At 46.8% G+C, this 15,283-nt stretch overlaps 1 protein-coding gene and 1 long non-coding RNA gene across 3 annotated transcripts in view; one reads left to right on the forward strand and one right to left on the reverse strand.

Annotated features, from left to right (window-relative positions):
- Positions 1-13,845, forward strand: part of pebp4 (phosphatidylethanolamine binding protein 4) — a 69,036-nt gene extending 55,191 nt beyond the window's left edge. For both annotated transcript variants that reach the window (XM_027011170.3, XM_027011172.3), the window contains 3 exons: positions 2,520-2,565; positions 2,701-2,817; positions 13,339-13,845. In XM_027011170.3, the coding sequence (XP_026866971.2) occupies positions 2,520-2,565; positions 2,701-2,817; positions 13,339-13,430 (255 nt within the window). In that variant the 3' untranslated portion in view covers positions 13,431-13,845. The remainder of the gene's footprint in view (positions 1-2,519; positions 2,566-2,700; positions 2,818-13,338) is intronic.
- LOC145652589 (uncharacterized) lies at positions 4,327-9,017 on the reverse strand. Its single transcript, XR_014118822.1, has 3 exons — positions 8,308-9,017; positions 7,569-7,677; positions 4,327-5,378 (listed from the first exon to the last, which is right to left on the reverse strand). It is a non-coding gene; the product is annotated as an uncharacterized LOC145652589 (long non-coding RNA).
- Positions 13,846-15,283: the final 1,438 nt, after the last annotated feature.

Below are 15,283 nucleotides of genomic sequence, written 5' to 3' on the forward strand. Positions count from 1 at the left end.
GCCTCACATCAGTAATCACACTAATTCCCTACGATACGCACACCTCACATCAGTGGTCACACTAATCCTCTACGATTGTCTACAATACTGCAGCCTCACATCAGTGGTCACACTTACCCCCTACGATATGCACACCTCACATCAGTGGTCAGACTGATCCCCTACGATACGCACACCTCACATCAGTGGTCAGACTGATCCCCTACGATTGTCTACAATACTGCAGTCTCACATGAGTGGTCACACTGACCCCCTACGATACGCACACCTCACATCAGTGGTCACACTGATCCCCTACGATACGCACACCTAACATCAGTGGTCACACTGATCCCCTACGATACACACATCTCACATCAGTGGTCACACTGATCCCCTACGATACGCACACCTCACATCAGTGGTCACACCGATCCCCTACGATATGCACACCTCACATCAGTGGTCACACCGATCCCCTACGATACGCACACCTCACATCAGTGGTCACACCGATCCCCTACGATACGCACACCTCACATCAGTGGTCACACCGATCCCCTACGATACGCACACCTCACACCAGTGGTCACACCGATCCCCTACGATACGCACACCTCACATCAGTGGTCACACCGATCCCCTACGATACGCACACCTCACATCAGTGGTCACACTGATCCAATGTGATTCTCTCTGTGCTTTTTTTTTCATTCTGATGTGGGATGATAGAATGAATGAGAGTGCGGAAGGTCACGGAACGTCCAATCTCTCGAGCGGAATCGAGGAAGATCGGAGCATGCAGGGATGGCTTAACTTTTGGTGGCAGGGTGGTTGGAGTGGAGCATGCGCTTCGCCCCCAAATACTGTTGACTGCCTGTTGTCATGGCGACAGATCTCCAGAATCCGCGGGCGGCAAAACTCTTTGGGCTTTCTAAATAAAGCTCGCTCGTACTTTTCAAGCATAAATGTTGCAAACGAGGCAGAATCCAACGCGCCCGTGTGGAGTTCACCGCTCGCCGACCCGGCGACGTGGCACAGTGAGGCATAGTGGGTCAGGGCACTTTCACTCCTGAGGAGGAGTGCTGTCCACAGCTGCAGCATTTATACATATTTACACAAAGCTGTGCTCTTGCGTCTTCGGCTTTCAAAGCTTTCAGATATTTGACGTGGCTTAACACATCTCTGTGGTACCTCACATCCACGCCACAAGTTTGTCACAATCTGGCATAATGGTTTTAATATCTGGTATCATGTTTTTTATAAGGAACTTTGTTCTATATGGGGTTCACAGAACAAAGACTACCATATTTACAGTAAAATGATCAAATTAATTGGGGTAATTTTGTAGATAATTAAAGGGAATGTATTGATCAAATCACGCAGAATAGCACAGGAGAGTCATTTATATCTTAGTAATGGTTCCATCAATTACCAGTAAATTGTTTGTCTAAGAACTGTTTAGATCAAAAATTAATAATTTAAATATTGTCATTTCAGTAATTTAATTATATTTTATGATGGGTACTAATTGCATTAATTTATAGTAGTCAATATACCTCTACTGAAATTCAATTTTTTTTTCCCCCTGAACAGCTGGTAGGAACAAGCTGAATATTTCACCACAGTAAAAACTAAAAAAGCAGTAGTTTCCATAAGCCAGATGGTCAGGGCTGTTTCTGCTGCACTACAATGCTGCACTTGCTTCCCCTCACCTGTTGTAGCAGACCTCTGTGTAGAACCGCTGTCAGCCTGTAGGAGGCAGTGCTGAGCAGGCTGGGTCCAGGACTGCAGGAAGGCGTCCCACTCAGCACTCGAGCAATGTAACGGAGTAACAAAACTCTGTTTAACAGAGGGGACTTCGCACACCTCCCGGGTTCGGAGCGTCTCTTTAACCACGTTTCGAGCCCTCCGAGCACACTTTCGTGCTATCTTTTTTCTTTTCTTTTTTTTTTTAAAGGTCTGATCCTCCCACACGGCTCACGCCGGGCTGCAGAAGTGTGGAACCAGGTTCGTTAGGCAAACATCTACCAGGCTATTTAGAGTGGAGCACTAGCAAGCAACAGCTGCTAAGAACGTGGGTTTAACCACGACAAATATAGAGGAGCACCCTTTGGGGAAGATGATGTTGGGGGAAAAAAAATGTTCGATTCTTACCAAGCTCCGCACGAATCCCTGTTCCTAGGCAACGGGAAGTTAATATACAATTAATAACATGGGAATTTGCCATTCTGAAATCCAATCACTGACTTAATTTGCCTGGGAACCGGCTTCGTCTCGGGATATTAAATAATGCGGGTCCCGGCCGGGGCCGGGGCCGACGCGTTTAAGCGCGACGCGGCGGGCAAACGGGAGCTCGGAGCCCCTCAGGTGACGCACCACGGGGAGGGAGTCTCCGTTACTCCCTCGGGCCCCTAATTCAGCGCTCATACAACACCAGGCCCTGTGCGCATAATTGCATTGTGCAGAATACTGTCTGTTTCTCTCTCTCTCTCTGTCTCTCACTGACTCTCTCTCTCTCCCTCTCTCTGCATCCATAGGGTAGCAGACTGGGACTGGGAGATGTTGAAGGCACTGTGATATCTGGTGAGCAATACTAGATGTTTTTCTGCAATGTAAAAACGTGTCTTACGTGAGATTTAATTGGCCCGGCTAATGGGTTAACGCTAGCAGGCACAGCTGGAAGGTGGGCTACAGGACGCTCTGTCTCTGTGGTTCTAGAGTACGCTGGGCCCACGCCACCTCAGGGAACGGGTTTTCACCGGTACCAGTTCCTCCTGTATGAGCAGGGCGCAGGGCAAGTCCCAAAGCTGAGTGAGCAGGAAGGAAGCTCACGGGGTAAGATCATCACACACACACTGCACACACACACACACACACACACACACACACGCATAATGCTCTCCATTTTTAACTGTTGAAGACACATAAGGTCGCCCACAGCACGATACACTCCCACAGCTGTTCGGCACACGCGTGCTTACATTTCCACCAATTTTGGATTGAAAATATCATAGCTTTGCCTTTCAACATAACATGTAATTAGTTGTACAGCATCCAAGCACCACAGGGCTAGACGTTGCCACTTCCGCTAAGCACCTATTATAAGTAATTGCACTATAATTTAGCATTTATATCTGATTGATTGATCATGATGAAATAAACATGGAGGTCAAAGTCTAAGAAAAGTCCCCAGCTATAGACTGTACTGTGCAGTTTACTGTGCACAGAAACACACTCCAAATATTTAACGCACAAGATAATAAAGTGGATGATAACACACAACTGCATATGAAAAAATATCTGCATCATACAGCATTATTAACTGTGATTCCAGTGAACATTTCCAGCGTCCGTGGTGATTAGATTAGTGCGTATGCCTTTGTAATCATGTACTACTCCAGGCTGTTTCTCATGATCGCCCTTATTGATCTATATCAGCCATCCCGCTTATGATCTTCAGTCTCAGACCAGCATTTGGCGTCCACGCCGGGTGTCCTCCAGTAGTGGGCCGGCTGGCAGACGTTTTTGGGGTAGCTAAGGTCTGGACCTGTGGCATATAGGGCTGTTGTGTCTGTTGTCAGCTGAGGGTGAGGATGAGTATGAGGCTGCTGCCGAAGGTTTCTGGGATGAGTGAGGTGGTTCAATAAGAGAGTCTCCCGCAAGCCAAACAAACCTGCTCATGGATCGGTCGGACTGCAGAGCCACATACACACACACCCACACACACACAAACACACACATGCACATACACACAAACACACACAGATACACACATACATAGACATACACAAACATACATACACACATACACATGCAAAGGCACATAAACACACACGTGCACACGCACATGTCTCGTGTGTCTGGCTGGTAATGCTATGTGTACTAGGTAAGGATATTTTGAGTAGATAACTCTAGTGCCTTTGTAAGATGTTCTGGATAAATGTCTTAAATGTACGTCCTTATATAGAACAAACTGAATTACTGAATGATATTACAGTTTGGAGTGACTTTATTTCAGCTGATTTGAATTATTGAATGTTTGCAATCAAATTTATTCCCATGTTAAACCTTCATGACGTTGTGGCCCCCTGTCCCTCCTAAAAGCGCCTTTGCCGGGTTGGGGGTGGGTGGGGTTGGGTTGGCCCCTCTCCGCACGGGTGGTCACTGGGCTCTGTGGCTCTCGGGCAGGGGTGCAGTGCCCTGCCCACGCTCTTACCAGCGTTTTGAAGTTTTGACAGCCTCGTCAGCAGCCAGCCCTGCCATATTAGAGTGTTGCACACTGAAGGCTGTTTGAAGTGGAGTTCTCCATCAGATGTGCTGAAGTTTTTTTTTGTTGTTGTTTGTTTAGTTTATTCGCGTTTGGGGAGGACGGGTGGAAAATCTTTTCATCACGGCACGCTTTTATTTGGAATAAGCAATGTCAGCGTGAGATTAGTGTCAGTGTGGAGAATTTTTAGAATACTTCACCTTTCCTACAACCTTTATTCACACAATTTATATGCTGAGATAATTGTTTATATAATAGTTATTTTCTTTAACTGTTAATAGTGTTTATCATCTGTCAAGTGATGTTATACAAAGACAGTTTTCCTGTTACTGTTCTGAATAAAATAAACTTATTGCTCTGTGTCTTTTATATGTCACTGAACCCCCACCCCCAACACACACACACACACACGCACACACACACACACAGTGGTCTAGGACTTTAGGGTGAACACCCAGACCTAATGCCACACTCTTCCTCTTCCTCTCACTCACTTTGCAGGAAATGTAATTACTGTGGTTTTTTTTAATCCACTGAGATAATCATTAAGTTAATTTGATCATTTTTTTGTGAGTTACAGAAGAAAAAGGAAATGATTTGATGTACTTGATAGCCTACAGGACAAAGCAGATTAAAAGGGAAAAAGTTTATATGCTCTGTAATCCTTATTATGACCAAGGACCAGTAAACTCAACAAAAGATTAAATGTGAATTTTGAGGTCTGAATATAATTAACACTCATAGCAAGTAAAAGTCTAGTATTAATTCACAGTGATTCTTTTATTCTGAACAACCGTTATTGTTTTTGAAACCTAGCATAATCCCCTAAAGGTCCCAGAAAACAATTTGTTTTAGTCTGTTCCCTGATCACCCTGTTATTTGGTCCAAAGATTTGTGCTGAACAGCGAGAGCAGGTTAGTGATGAATCGATAAGTGATGTTAGATCAGTAGTGCCCCAGGGCTCTGGTATGGGCCCCGGGCTCTGATATGGGCCCCGGGCTCTGGTATGGGCCCCGGGCTCTGGTATGGGCCCCGGGCTCTGGTATGGGGCCCCGGGCTCTGGTATGGGCCCTGATGTTCCAGGCCGAGGCTCCATGGACCTGCTGCTCCTGTGCAGAGAGTCGTCTTTCTGAAAGGAGAGGGTGGAGGAAGAATTGAGGCATTGCGGTTGCCAGATTTGACCACCGGCTATTCATAGCCGGACATTCTGAAGACACATCTAGGCTCATCTGTCCTGCTGCAGGTTTTTATACACACACACGACAGGATTTCGGATGGGAGGTAGGCTATACATCACTCTAAAGTGAACATACTGCCAGGTTTCTGGAGGAAGAGGCGCTCTCCCAGGCTGCTGCGGCAGCTCTTCCTCGCACGCCACGGCTCAGGCTCCCAGGGGCCGCGGGGGCTCCCTAATGGAGCCTTATTTGTATCGCTCTTATCACTCTTTTATTGCGCCTTCTCTCTTTCCTCTGCAGCTGTCTTGCAGATCGTACCCGTGCGGTGTCTTGGCAACAGGCGCGCTGGGTTTGTTGGATTACACACCGGTGTGCGGCGTGTGTGTGTGTGTGTGTGTGTGTGTGTGTGTGTATCTGTTGCGTTTCTTTAAGTGAGCGTCATCGCCGAGGTTCCTCTCAAGGATTGTTTTTTCAAACGCACAATCGATTTAGTGCTTCCAGGCCTTTAGTAAGATACAGGCACTAGTGGAAGTCCTGTCACCGTGTAATGAGTATATATGGACATTAGTTTGTCATCTGTGTGTGGCCAGTGACCACACATCTCTCATGTTGCTCTGACATTAATTGCTTAATTGATTTGATTGGAGAGGTTGGAGCCTTTAGTTGTGGGTGTGGAGTCGTCTTAATGATCATGTTCCACTTCCCCAATGCTGAGTTCAACACACACTCTGTCTCTGTCCCAGTCTGCGGGCGCGCACACGTGTGTGTGTGTGTGTGTGTGTGTGTGTGTGTGTGTACTCCATGTCTGCTCAGACCTAATGGTCATTTTCCATTTCCCCTAATGCCAAACGCAACTCAATTTCAGCTCCAGCACTGACGCTCTCGGGGCTTTGATCTTGGACCGTCCACACAGACACCGAAAGGTGAAGTCCGGGCCTGGCGCCCAGACAGCAGGGCAGCACGTGTGTGTGTGTGTGTGTGTGTGTGTGTGTGTGTGTGTGTGTGTGTGTGTGTTGGGGGGATGAAATGTGGGTCAGTGGATGGCCAGTGACAGCTGGTGGTTGCGTAAGCGGAGGCGGGGCCTGATATGCGGGAGGCGGGAGTAAGTGCGTTGGTGGGGAATCCCCCGCTCCTCTGCACTCCCTACTGCTTCACACCGTTAGTGTGTTCGTGCCAGCGGCTCCACAGGCCGTGAGCATGGGCACTGCAGACGTGGCAGGACCAACATGCCAGCCTTCCGTCCACTACCAACCAGATGAAACAGAATCCTAGTCTCTCTCTCACACACTCTCTCTCTCTCACTCTCTCGCACTCTGTCTGTCTCTCCTGCTGTCTCTCTCACTCTCTCGCTCTCACTCTGTCTCTCTCTCTGTGTCTCTCTCACTCTCTTGCTCTCTCGCTCTCTCCCTCTCCTCTCTCCCTCACTCTCCCACTCTCTCTCTCTCTCCCCCTCTCTCTCCCTCTCTTTCTCTCCCTCTCTTTCTCTCCCTCACTCTCTCTCCCTCTCTCTCTCCCCCTCTCTCTCCCTCTCTTTCTCTCCCTCACTCTCTCTCCCTCTCTCTCTCTCTCTCTCTCTCTCTCTCTCTGGTGCTTTCTCTCTCTCCCTCTCCCCCTTTCTCACTCTCTCTCTCTCCCCCCCCTCTCTCTCTGGTGCTTTCTCTCTCTCTTTCTCTCTCTCTCTCTGGTGCTTTCTCTCCCTCTCCCCCCCCCCCTCTCTCTCTGGTGCTTTCTCTCTCTCGTTCTCTCTCTCTCTCTCTGGTGCTTTCTCTTTCTCTCTCTTCCTCCCACTCACACAGCATTCAAACAGTTAGTGGCTCAGAAAGAAACAAACACAGGATGTAAAACCCCCAAATTTGCACCCTCATCTAAAACAAACACACATACACACACACACACACACACACAAATTCAGCTATAGGACACAACCTACTGATCAGTTCAGTCTCCCCATTGTACGTTGGGACCCCTTGACGATATCGGTTCATCCCTCTTTAATAGAGGCACAGGAGCATCACAGGTGCTCTACTCTGAGAGTTCAGTTTGAGGTCCATTACTTCTGGGAGAAGATGCAGAACATCACACCCTTTAGCACAATGTTTCGTATTCCCTGTCAGAACCGGAGGAACCAGTTAAGAATACGTTACCCGATCTATTCGACAGCAGGAACCCCAGGTGAGGTGAGCATCATAGTCGAAGAGTAAAATTCTTCCTTTCCCTTCGCATTTGTAAGGTGCGTTGCATTTTCTCAAGTTCCTAAAGCAACAGTTTTAGTTAAACAGTTAAACAATAGTTTAGGCTCTCAGCTCAAACCTGGCATTCATCATATAAAAAGCCTCTGTCAGTGGCAGTCTAGAATTTCAGAGTTCTGTGTGGTATGAAAATCATGTCACAAGTTTGGCATTTTTCAGAACCCGTACTGCATTTACTACATTTACTATACTTGAACACTCACACTGGAAAAATGTTTGCTGTTTCCAAATTTCCAAAAATATTTGCTTACTTAATGTGGGTCATTTGACAACGAGCACATGTCGTTTAAGTGGGCAACATTGGGAAGACTATCCGGTATATCTAAGATCTTTCCAAAATGAGAAACGGAGGTTTTTGATCTCAGTGGATGGATTTTAAACGTGTGGTCAATTCTGGTCCAGGTGAACATCCCAGAGGGGTTAGGATTTACACTGAGCAGTGTTTATGCTCAGAGATGTAGTGACGTTCCCCTTCAACCAGAAAACTGCTCTAGCCTGTGAGCTTGATAAGAACTGTAGATCACTGTAGGTCGTTTTGCTGCTATGCTACCAGGTGCGCTCTCTGTGATGTCTTTGTACTGGCCATGAAATGATGTTGGAACATCAGAAACAGGCTTGTGGTGCATCTCCAAACCTGCAGCTGATCCAGGGTCAGGTCCGTGGCTGAAGAAAAGAGCTCGTGGTCCATCCCCAAACCTGCAGCTGATCCAGGGTCAGGTCCGTGGCTGAAGAAAAGAGCTCGTGGTGCATCCTCAAACCTGCAGCTGATCCAGGGTCACGGGAGTGCTGCGTCTTCATTAGCTTGGGGTCATGGGGTCAGTAGGCACTTCAGGACGATGTTAACCGAGTTCTTCAGGAGTTCAGTCGACAGAGGAAGATATTTCACCTGTAAAAACAATCAAATGGCTCAAAAGCTAGTGCAAGGCGTCATGTCGCGCCCGTCACTTGCGGTTTTTGTTTTTGATTTGTTGAGTGAGCTCTGGCCAAAGCTGAAGTCACATGAGTATAAAAAGCTTCAGAAAGCTTGAGTCCCTGTAAGAGCCGCGCCGCCCTCCTGAGTCCCAGCGGCGGGAACTGGGCCGCCCCCCCAACCCTCCCCGGGCTCAGCGGAGGGACTGAGCCGTAATTGGAGCCATCAGCAGCAGTGCAGTGTGGTAATGAGCCACCGGGGCCTCCCACCCACCCGCAGCGAATCCTCCCTGGTTGAAAGTCACAAACAGAGCCAGAGTGCGGGGCATGTCCATAAAACTATCAACCTGTTACATATTTATATAAAATATGTATTTAGATAAAATATCTATTTATTTCAGTTTCCAGTTTTATATTGTATTTACTTGTATTCATTTGGAGTATGTGCTTGTCCTTACGTGTGGTGGTGGCGTTCCACTTCCGATTAGGTCGGACTCGTACCCGGGGTCAGTGTTTCTAAGCAGCCGTGTTCCGCTGTGTGCTGACAAGTTGCGCGCTGGGCTGTGTGCGTGCCCCTTGCGTTGGCACTTTGGAGCTGCTCGCTGGACGTGTCAGTAACTTTTGGCTAATGTTAGGTTCTTGAAAAATAGAAAATCAAGTTCTGGGCCTGTCACATTCTTTACTGAAGTGGGTGGCGGAAGGGACGAAGAAGACATTGAGTCGACAAAGTCTCTAACGCTTACATGGGCAGAATCTATCTGTCTGTCTGTTTGTCTGTCTCTCTATCTGTCTGTCTATCTAGCTATCTATGTCTATCTGTTCATTTATCTGTCGGTCTATCTATCTAACTATGTTTGTCTATCTGTTCATTTATCTATCTATCTGTCTGTCTAACTATCTGTTCATTTATCTATCAGTTCATTTATCTGTTAATTTATCTCTATCTCTGTCTGTCTGTTCATCTGTCTGTCTGTCTGTCTATCTATCTAGCTGTCTATCTATCTATCTCTATCTGTTCATTTATCTATCTATCTATCTATCTATCTATCTATCTATCTATCTATCTATCTATCTGCTTTTTTGGAGTTAAAGGTGGCAGGTCTAGGCCAGGGTGTTCAGTGCACTAAGGCAGGCCATACATGAAACTTCAACTGTCCTGCATGTGCTGTTTGATGCTGAAGCTGCACTCAGCGTTCATACGAACACAGCTGATGTGATCGCCTCCACTCCAGCAGCAGGAAGGGGAGTGTTGATGGAGCAGCCGTGTGCCTGCAGCTGCATGCCTGTAGCCGTGTGCCTGCTTTGAGTGTGAGCAGTGTGTGGGCAGCTGAGCGGCGTGCCGCTGTGGTCCACCATGTTTTGATGAGTCATTCTGTCTATATTAGCATCTGAAAAACCCCTGCATGCACACAAACGCACGCACACACACACACACACACACACACACACACACACACACACACACACACACACACCTCCTACAAAGGTTACTTTACCATAGAGTTCAAACCAGGTCATTTTCACTCAAGGCATATAAGTAAGCAGTGCTTCACAAGCTCAACAGGTATGATGACATGTACACCCATTTACACACTAATGTACAAGTTTACATCGGATGCATCCACACGCTAAAGTCATTGGTGTCGGTTACAGATATAGCCTCACACGCGTATATGCATACACACGTCAAGTCACAGCTAGAAGCCCGCGTCCACGTTCTACCCTGGACTGAACCATGAAAGTAATACTGTACCATGAAAGTGTCATCTAGGCAGTGTGTAACTTCCTGGATTGCTCAGAAGAACGCGGGGAGGAAGAGAGCACCACATCACCACATCACTTCCCACTTCCAATCGCTCTCTGTTCCATGACTCGACAAATCGGGGAAGTGGAAAGTGTGTGTGTGTGTGTGTTTGTGTGTGTGTGGTGTTGCTGAAATTAGCCCAAACACAAACTAGCAGCTCTATTTTTAGAGGTGAGTGTTAATCTGGGCGGTAGCTGCCATTCCGTCAGCTCCATGATGACATCGTTACTGTGGTCAGTGACAAGCGAGTGTCACGGGCCCGTCGCCCAATCAGACGGCAAGGGTTGAAGCTAGCGGATGGTTCCGTTACCAAACCACAGGTCACAGAGGATCTTTCCTGCTTCCAAATGTCTGTTTGATTGCCAAACAAGCTCTGAAAGTACAGTTGTCAGCACTGCTGGGTTTTTGTTTTGCATTGTTTTTTATTTACATCAGCACATACAGGCACCGAGCTCTGCACTGGTGGCCATACACATAAATGGATTACTGTAGCCAGAGCATGGCTCTCAGATTGCATTGTCTGTAACATACGCAAGTTTCGCCAGCAACCTTGGAGAAATCACGCGAACAAAAAAAATTCAATATCGGAAGGACACTTTCGGACCTTTTTGTGCTTCTGAGCAGACAGCTAAAACACTTGGATAAGAGCATCTGCTAAATACCGTGAATGCACATGTACAAACAAAACGAAATTGGAATTTTTAGTTTGATTACTGTGCATTATTCAGATGTCTGTGGAGCAGATTTAGCAAGGCATTCAGGTAGAGCCTTGTAGAAGGCATTTTGACATATAGAAGATGTAAAAATAGGTGGATGTCAGGCAAGCCAATAGCATGAAGGCTTTTCCAAGCCAGCGCACCCTCTCAACCCCTCAGTGTTCACTGTCAGAGTTTAGCTGACATCACGGGATCTGATCAGAGTTTAGACACTGACACAGCAGCTGTGATTCAACAGTGAAATTGGAAACTTGGCCAACTTTGTGCCCCAATGTTATCTAGGATTTTTACTAACATCCATAATGCAAATTAATGTTATGCCTTTTATCTAAAATTCCCTCCAGTTGGAATTGCTAAGATGGGCCATCGAAGGCAGCGTTGTCTTATAGTTCATCATGAGATCTACATTATGTGCAGGGGCGGCAAGACACTGACTCAAGTCTGCCTAGCGACTGTGAATATTTGGTAGTTTCCAGATGTGAGAAGGGGTGTGTGTGTGTGTGTGTGGGGGTCAGGTAAGGCTTGTCATCTGCAGGGGCGGCACATTATCTCCCCCTGTTTCCGGATTTGAAGGCCTAAAGGTCACATGACCTCATAGTTCCAGGTCCCCTCACTCCATTTCACACACTTAATCACAGAATTGCACACGCGCTCACATGCCGCCACCTGACACTCACACATACACACCAGTCCAGTTGGCCTGGGACATTCCCTCCATCTATCGTCTGTGAGATGCTTAATTGTACTTGGCCAGGTAACAATAGTTCAAATAGTTGCAGTGTTACCAGCAGCCGACCACAGGGTATGTATAATCTGTTTTACACTATTTTTACACTATTCCACGCCTATTTGCATGCAAACATACACAGACAACCACACACACACACATCGTTTGTTCTTTCCAGGATGTGGTGCGTTGTGCCATATGTGTTGTGACGGGGTTTCCCTGTTCACCGCCATTGCATTTCCGCCTCTGGTGTGTGTGTGTGTTTGTGTGTGTGTGAGAGAGAGAGAGAGAGAGAGGGAGGGAGAGAGCGAGTTAGTGAGTGAGTGACATAGCTATGGATTTCTCATTACCAGACTGCTGTCCTTAATATTAATGCATCTTATCTCTCTTTTGTTTTGAGGGCGGATTTGGTTTGCATCATTGATTACAGTTTTCCACTTAAAGGCCGTAAGCTGTCATCCTGGAAACCCTTCGTTATTAGCCCAGTGGTACTACGAATAAGTGGGTTTTTAAAAATTTTACTCAGATTGAGATTAATGGGATAATAGACGATGAAATGAAATATCACACACTGCATCAGTTTTCCCACCGTAAGGCTGTTAGAAGATTGCTACAAGTGTTGTTCTTTTCGCTCATCTTGCTGGGCCTATATTGCATGACTCCTTTCCGCCTAGGAACGGATATGGGAATGTTTAAATGACCTAGAAAAACAGACCTCCAAATATCAACCGTGGAACGTGCTGGTTCCAAATGCGATTCCATGTGAGTGTGGGGAGGCTCGGAAGAGTTGGGTGATCGGAGTCTGATGTTGTCATAGCAGCCTGAGCAGTGACTGGTATTTACCTGCTTGTCCTGCCAGAAAGCCTTCGTTCTCTGGTTGCCACCTCCAGCACGGCAACCGCCTGTGTGTTTTATTTAGACACGATATGATCGCAATGTTTCATGGCCCGGAGAGGCCCAGTGACACGCTCTGCTCCAAACAAAAAAGCTCTCTGTCACTTCTTTATTCGATGGGGGAAAAAGAGAGAGAAGAAAGCCAGGAACGCCAAGGAAGTAACAAAAGCTGGGAATGTCTCCAAGAAATTCAGGGATTGGGAGAATGATAGGGCTGGGTGACGCACCCTGGTTAACGGCACCGGCCCGAAGGCGGAGCCAGGGCCTGGGTGTGACTCGCAGCGATGGGGGGGATGTGCTGTCCGGCCCACAGTGGGGGTTCTCTTTGGAAGCAGAGGCCTGGTCATCGGTGTAAGCAGAAAGCAGCACTCCCTCTCTCGAGGAATTTTCACCATCTGACAGATGGCACAGTGGTTTCAAGAAGAGAGATGGCACTTTCACAAGCTGTTGATATGTACAACTCCTTATCCGAACTGTTTGTATGCACAAATCTGTACTGTTTTGTCTTTATATGGAAACGCTAAACACTCTTTATCTAGTATGAAAGTTTACGACTGTCACAAAAGAATCTTAAAGGATCTTGTTATTATTTCATTGTTGCTTTTTGTTTTTTAGGGAACTGGGATCTGCAGGCGTTTGTGGAGAAGTTTGGCCTTGTTGGCCCAGTGGCATCTCTCCAGTTCCTGACGCAAAACTACAAGGATTAGTGGAGCCAAATGGCCTGGCTGTCCGACCACACCGGACCCCCTCTCTGGGGTCCTGCATCGCTCTCTCTGTTCTTGTATAACTACCAACTACGTACCGATTACTACCAACTACACCCATTTAGTTTAAAAATTGCAATAATCTCCCTCTAAAATTAACTACTCCTTGTGCATATTGTTATATTTATTATATCAAGTTGTTTAAACGGAATTATTCGTCATGCCCACCAGTATGGAGTCAGTTCTGCATTTTAAGATTAGAAGCTCTAATTGTACGTTTAAATGAGGCTGTTGTGCCTTTAAAGGGCTTTGGCCTGTTTTTCAGTGCTTCTGTTTAGAAGGAGCAACAGGCCCATCAAATCTTAGATGCTGTGAAGGGGAAAATAAAAATAAAATGGAAACTGCAGAAACCACAAAATGTATTTTCGTCCAGATCTTGGGGGTATTTAAGGTTTATTTGCATTAATGATGCAAGAGGTATGGGTAACTTTCAACTGGCAACCCCCCCCCCCACACACACACACACACACACACTGCCACTGATCAGGTCCAGACGCACTACAGCTACTTTTTAAAAAAATTTTATTTTTAAAGCACCTCTTATATAATCCAGCCCTCTTCACTCCCAGACTGCCGCTCACCCGCATTCCCGCGTCCTTAGCGCTAAGGAGCTCCGGCGTCGCCATTTAAAACCAGAACCCAGCAGAAACGCCCTCGGGGGCAGCGGGGCCAGAGAGGGCTCTGGTCCGGTCCGGCTCCAGGGCCCCTGGGCACCCGGGCCTAAGCGTGAGACGGACAGACGGGCAGAGAACGCGGGCAGGGGAGGCGAGAACGCCGAAGAGGCGCTACCGCGCTATCACGCTTCGGGGAGAGAGCGCGTGGAAAGACTCACACGGGAGAGGAAATACGTCAAGGCCAACAGAGGAAGCAGGGGGGGTGAAACCAACACCATAACACAACCGGAAGCCGCAGTGGAACTGCCACTAAAATACTCTCACAGCTATTGTCGGACAGACGGTCCTTGAGCGAGTGTCAGAGGGGACATGGGTTCACGACTTTTTTTTTTAACTAGTAGGGAAGTGCTTGTTTTTCATGGGTGAAAAAGCGTCATAGTTGTGAATGTGACAGCCATTTTTCCACTGTGCACTTTCTGTCCTGCATGCCTGAATAAATTTTATGTTTAAATTCGGCAGCGGATTTACATAAAGCGCTATTTCAGGGAGAACGTGGCCAATATTGGAGCCCCTTGAAAATGAGATGTTACATTTCAAGGCAATGTCCTTTCAGTGAATTCAAATTCATATCATCACTTAATGTTTTGAGATTTTGTTGTGTCTGTTTTTGGAACAACAAAAGTTCTGCACTGATTCCATCTCGGCTCACTCGAATCTTTCGTGCTGTGTTTACATTTCGTACCACAGATTACCAAGATGACAAAAGACCAAATACCAAAGATTGTCCTTGAGAACAACACTATTGCCAATTAGCTAAGGTCATAATGTCTGTAGGCAAAGGTCATTCATTCCCAATTTTGAGCATACAGACGTTTCTGTAGAAAACTTTAAAATGTACATTTTACTTTAGCAAAGATATCTGCTTTTCTCTAATTCAACACTTAAAAAAACATCAGGATTGAACAAGAGTTGTGAGAAACCTAATTATTGGGTAGATGGAAGCATCTAAGTCTTTTTTTCTCATTATGAGTCCTGTATCCCCCCCCCCCCCCACACACACACACACACACACAAACACACACAAACACACACACAGCCCGATTCTCTCAGTACATAGACATGGCCCCGTCGCTGCTGACGGGAAGCCAGGCATCGGTTTCCATTCTTAACTTGTGTCTCAGA

This window comes from Electrophorus electricus, chromosome 20 (assembly GCF_041902795.1).
Source record: "Electrophorus electricus isolate QZ-2024a chromosome 20, ASM4190279v1, whole genome shotgun sequence".
In the NCBI taxonomy this organism is placed as follows: Eukaryota; Metazoa; Chordata; class Actinopteri; order Gymnotiformes; family Gymnotidae; genus Electrophorus; species Electrophorus electricus.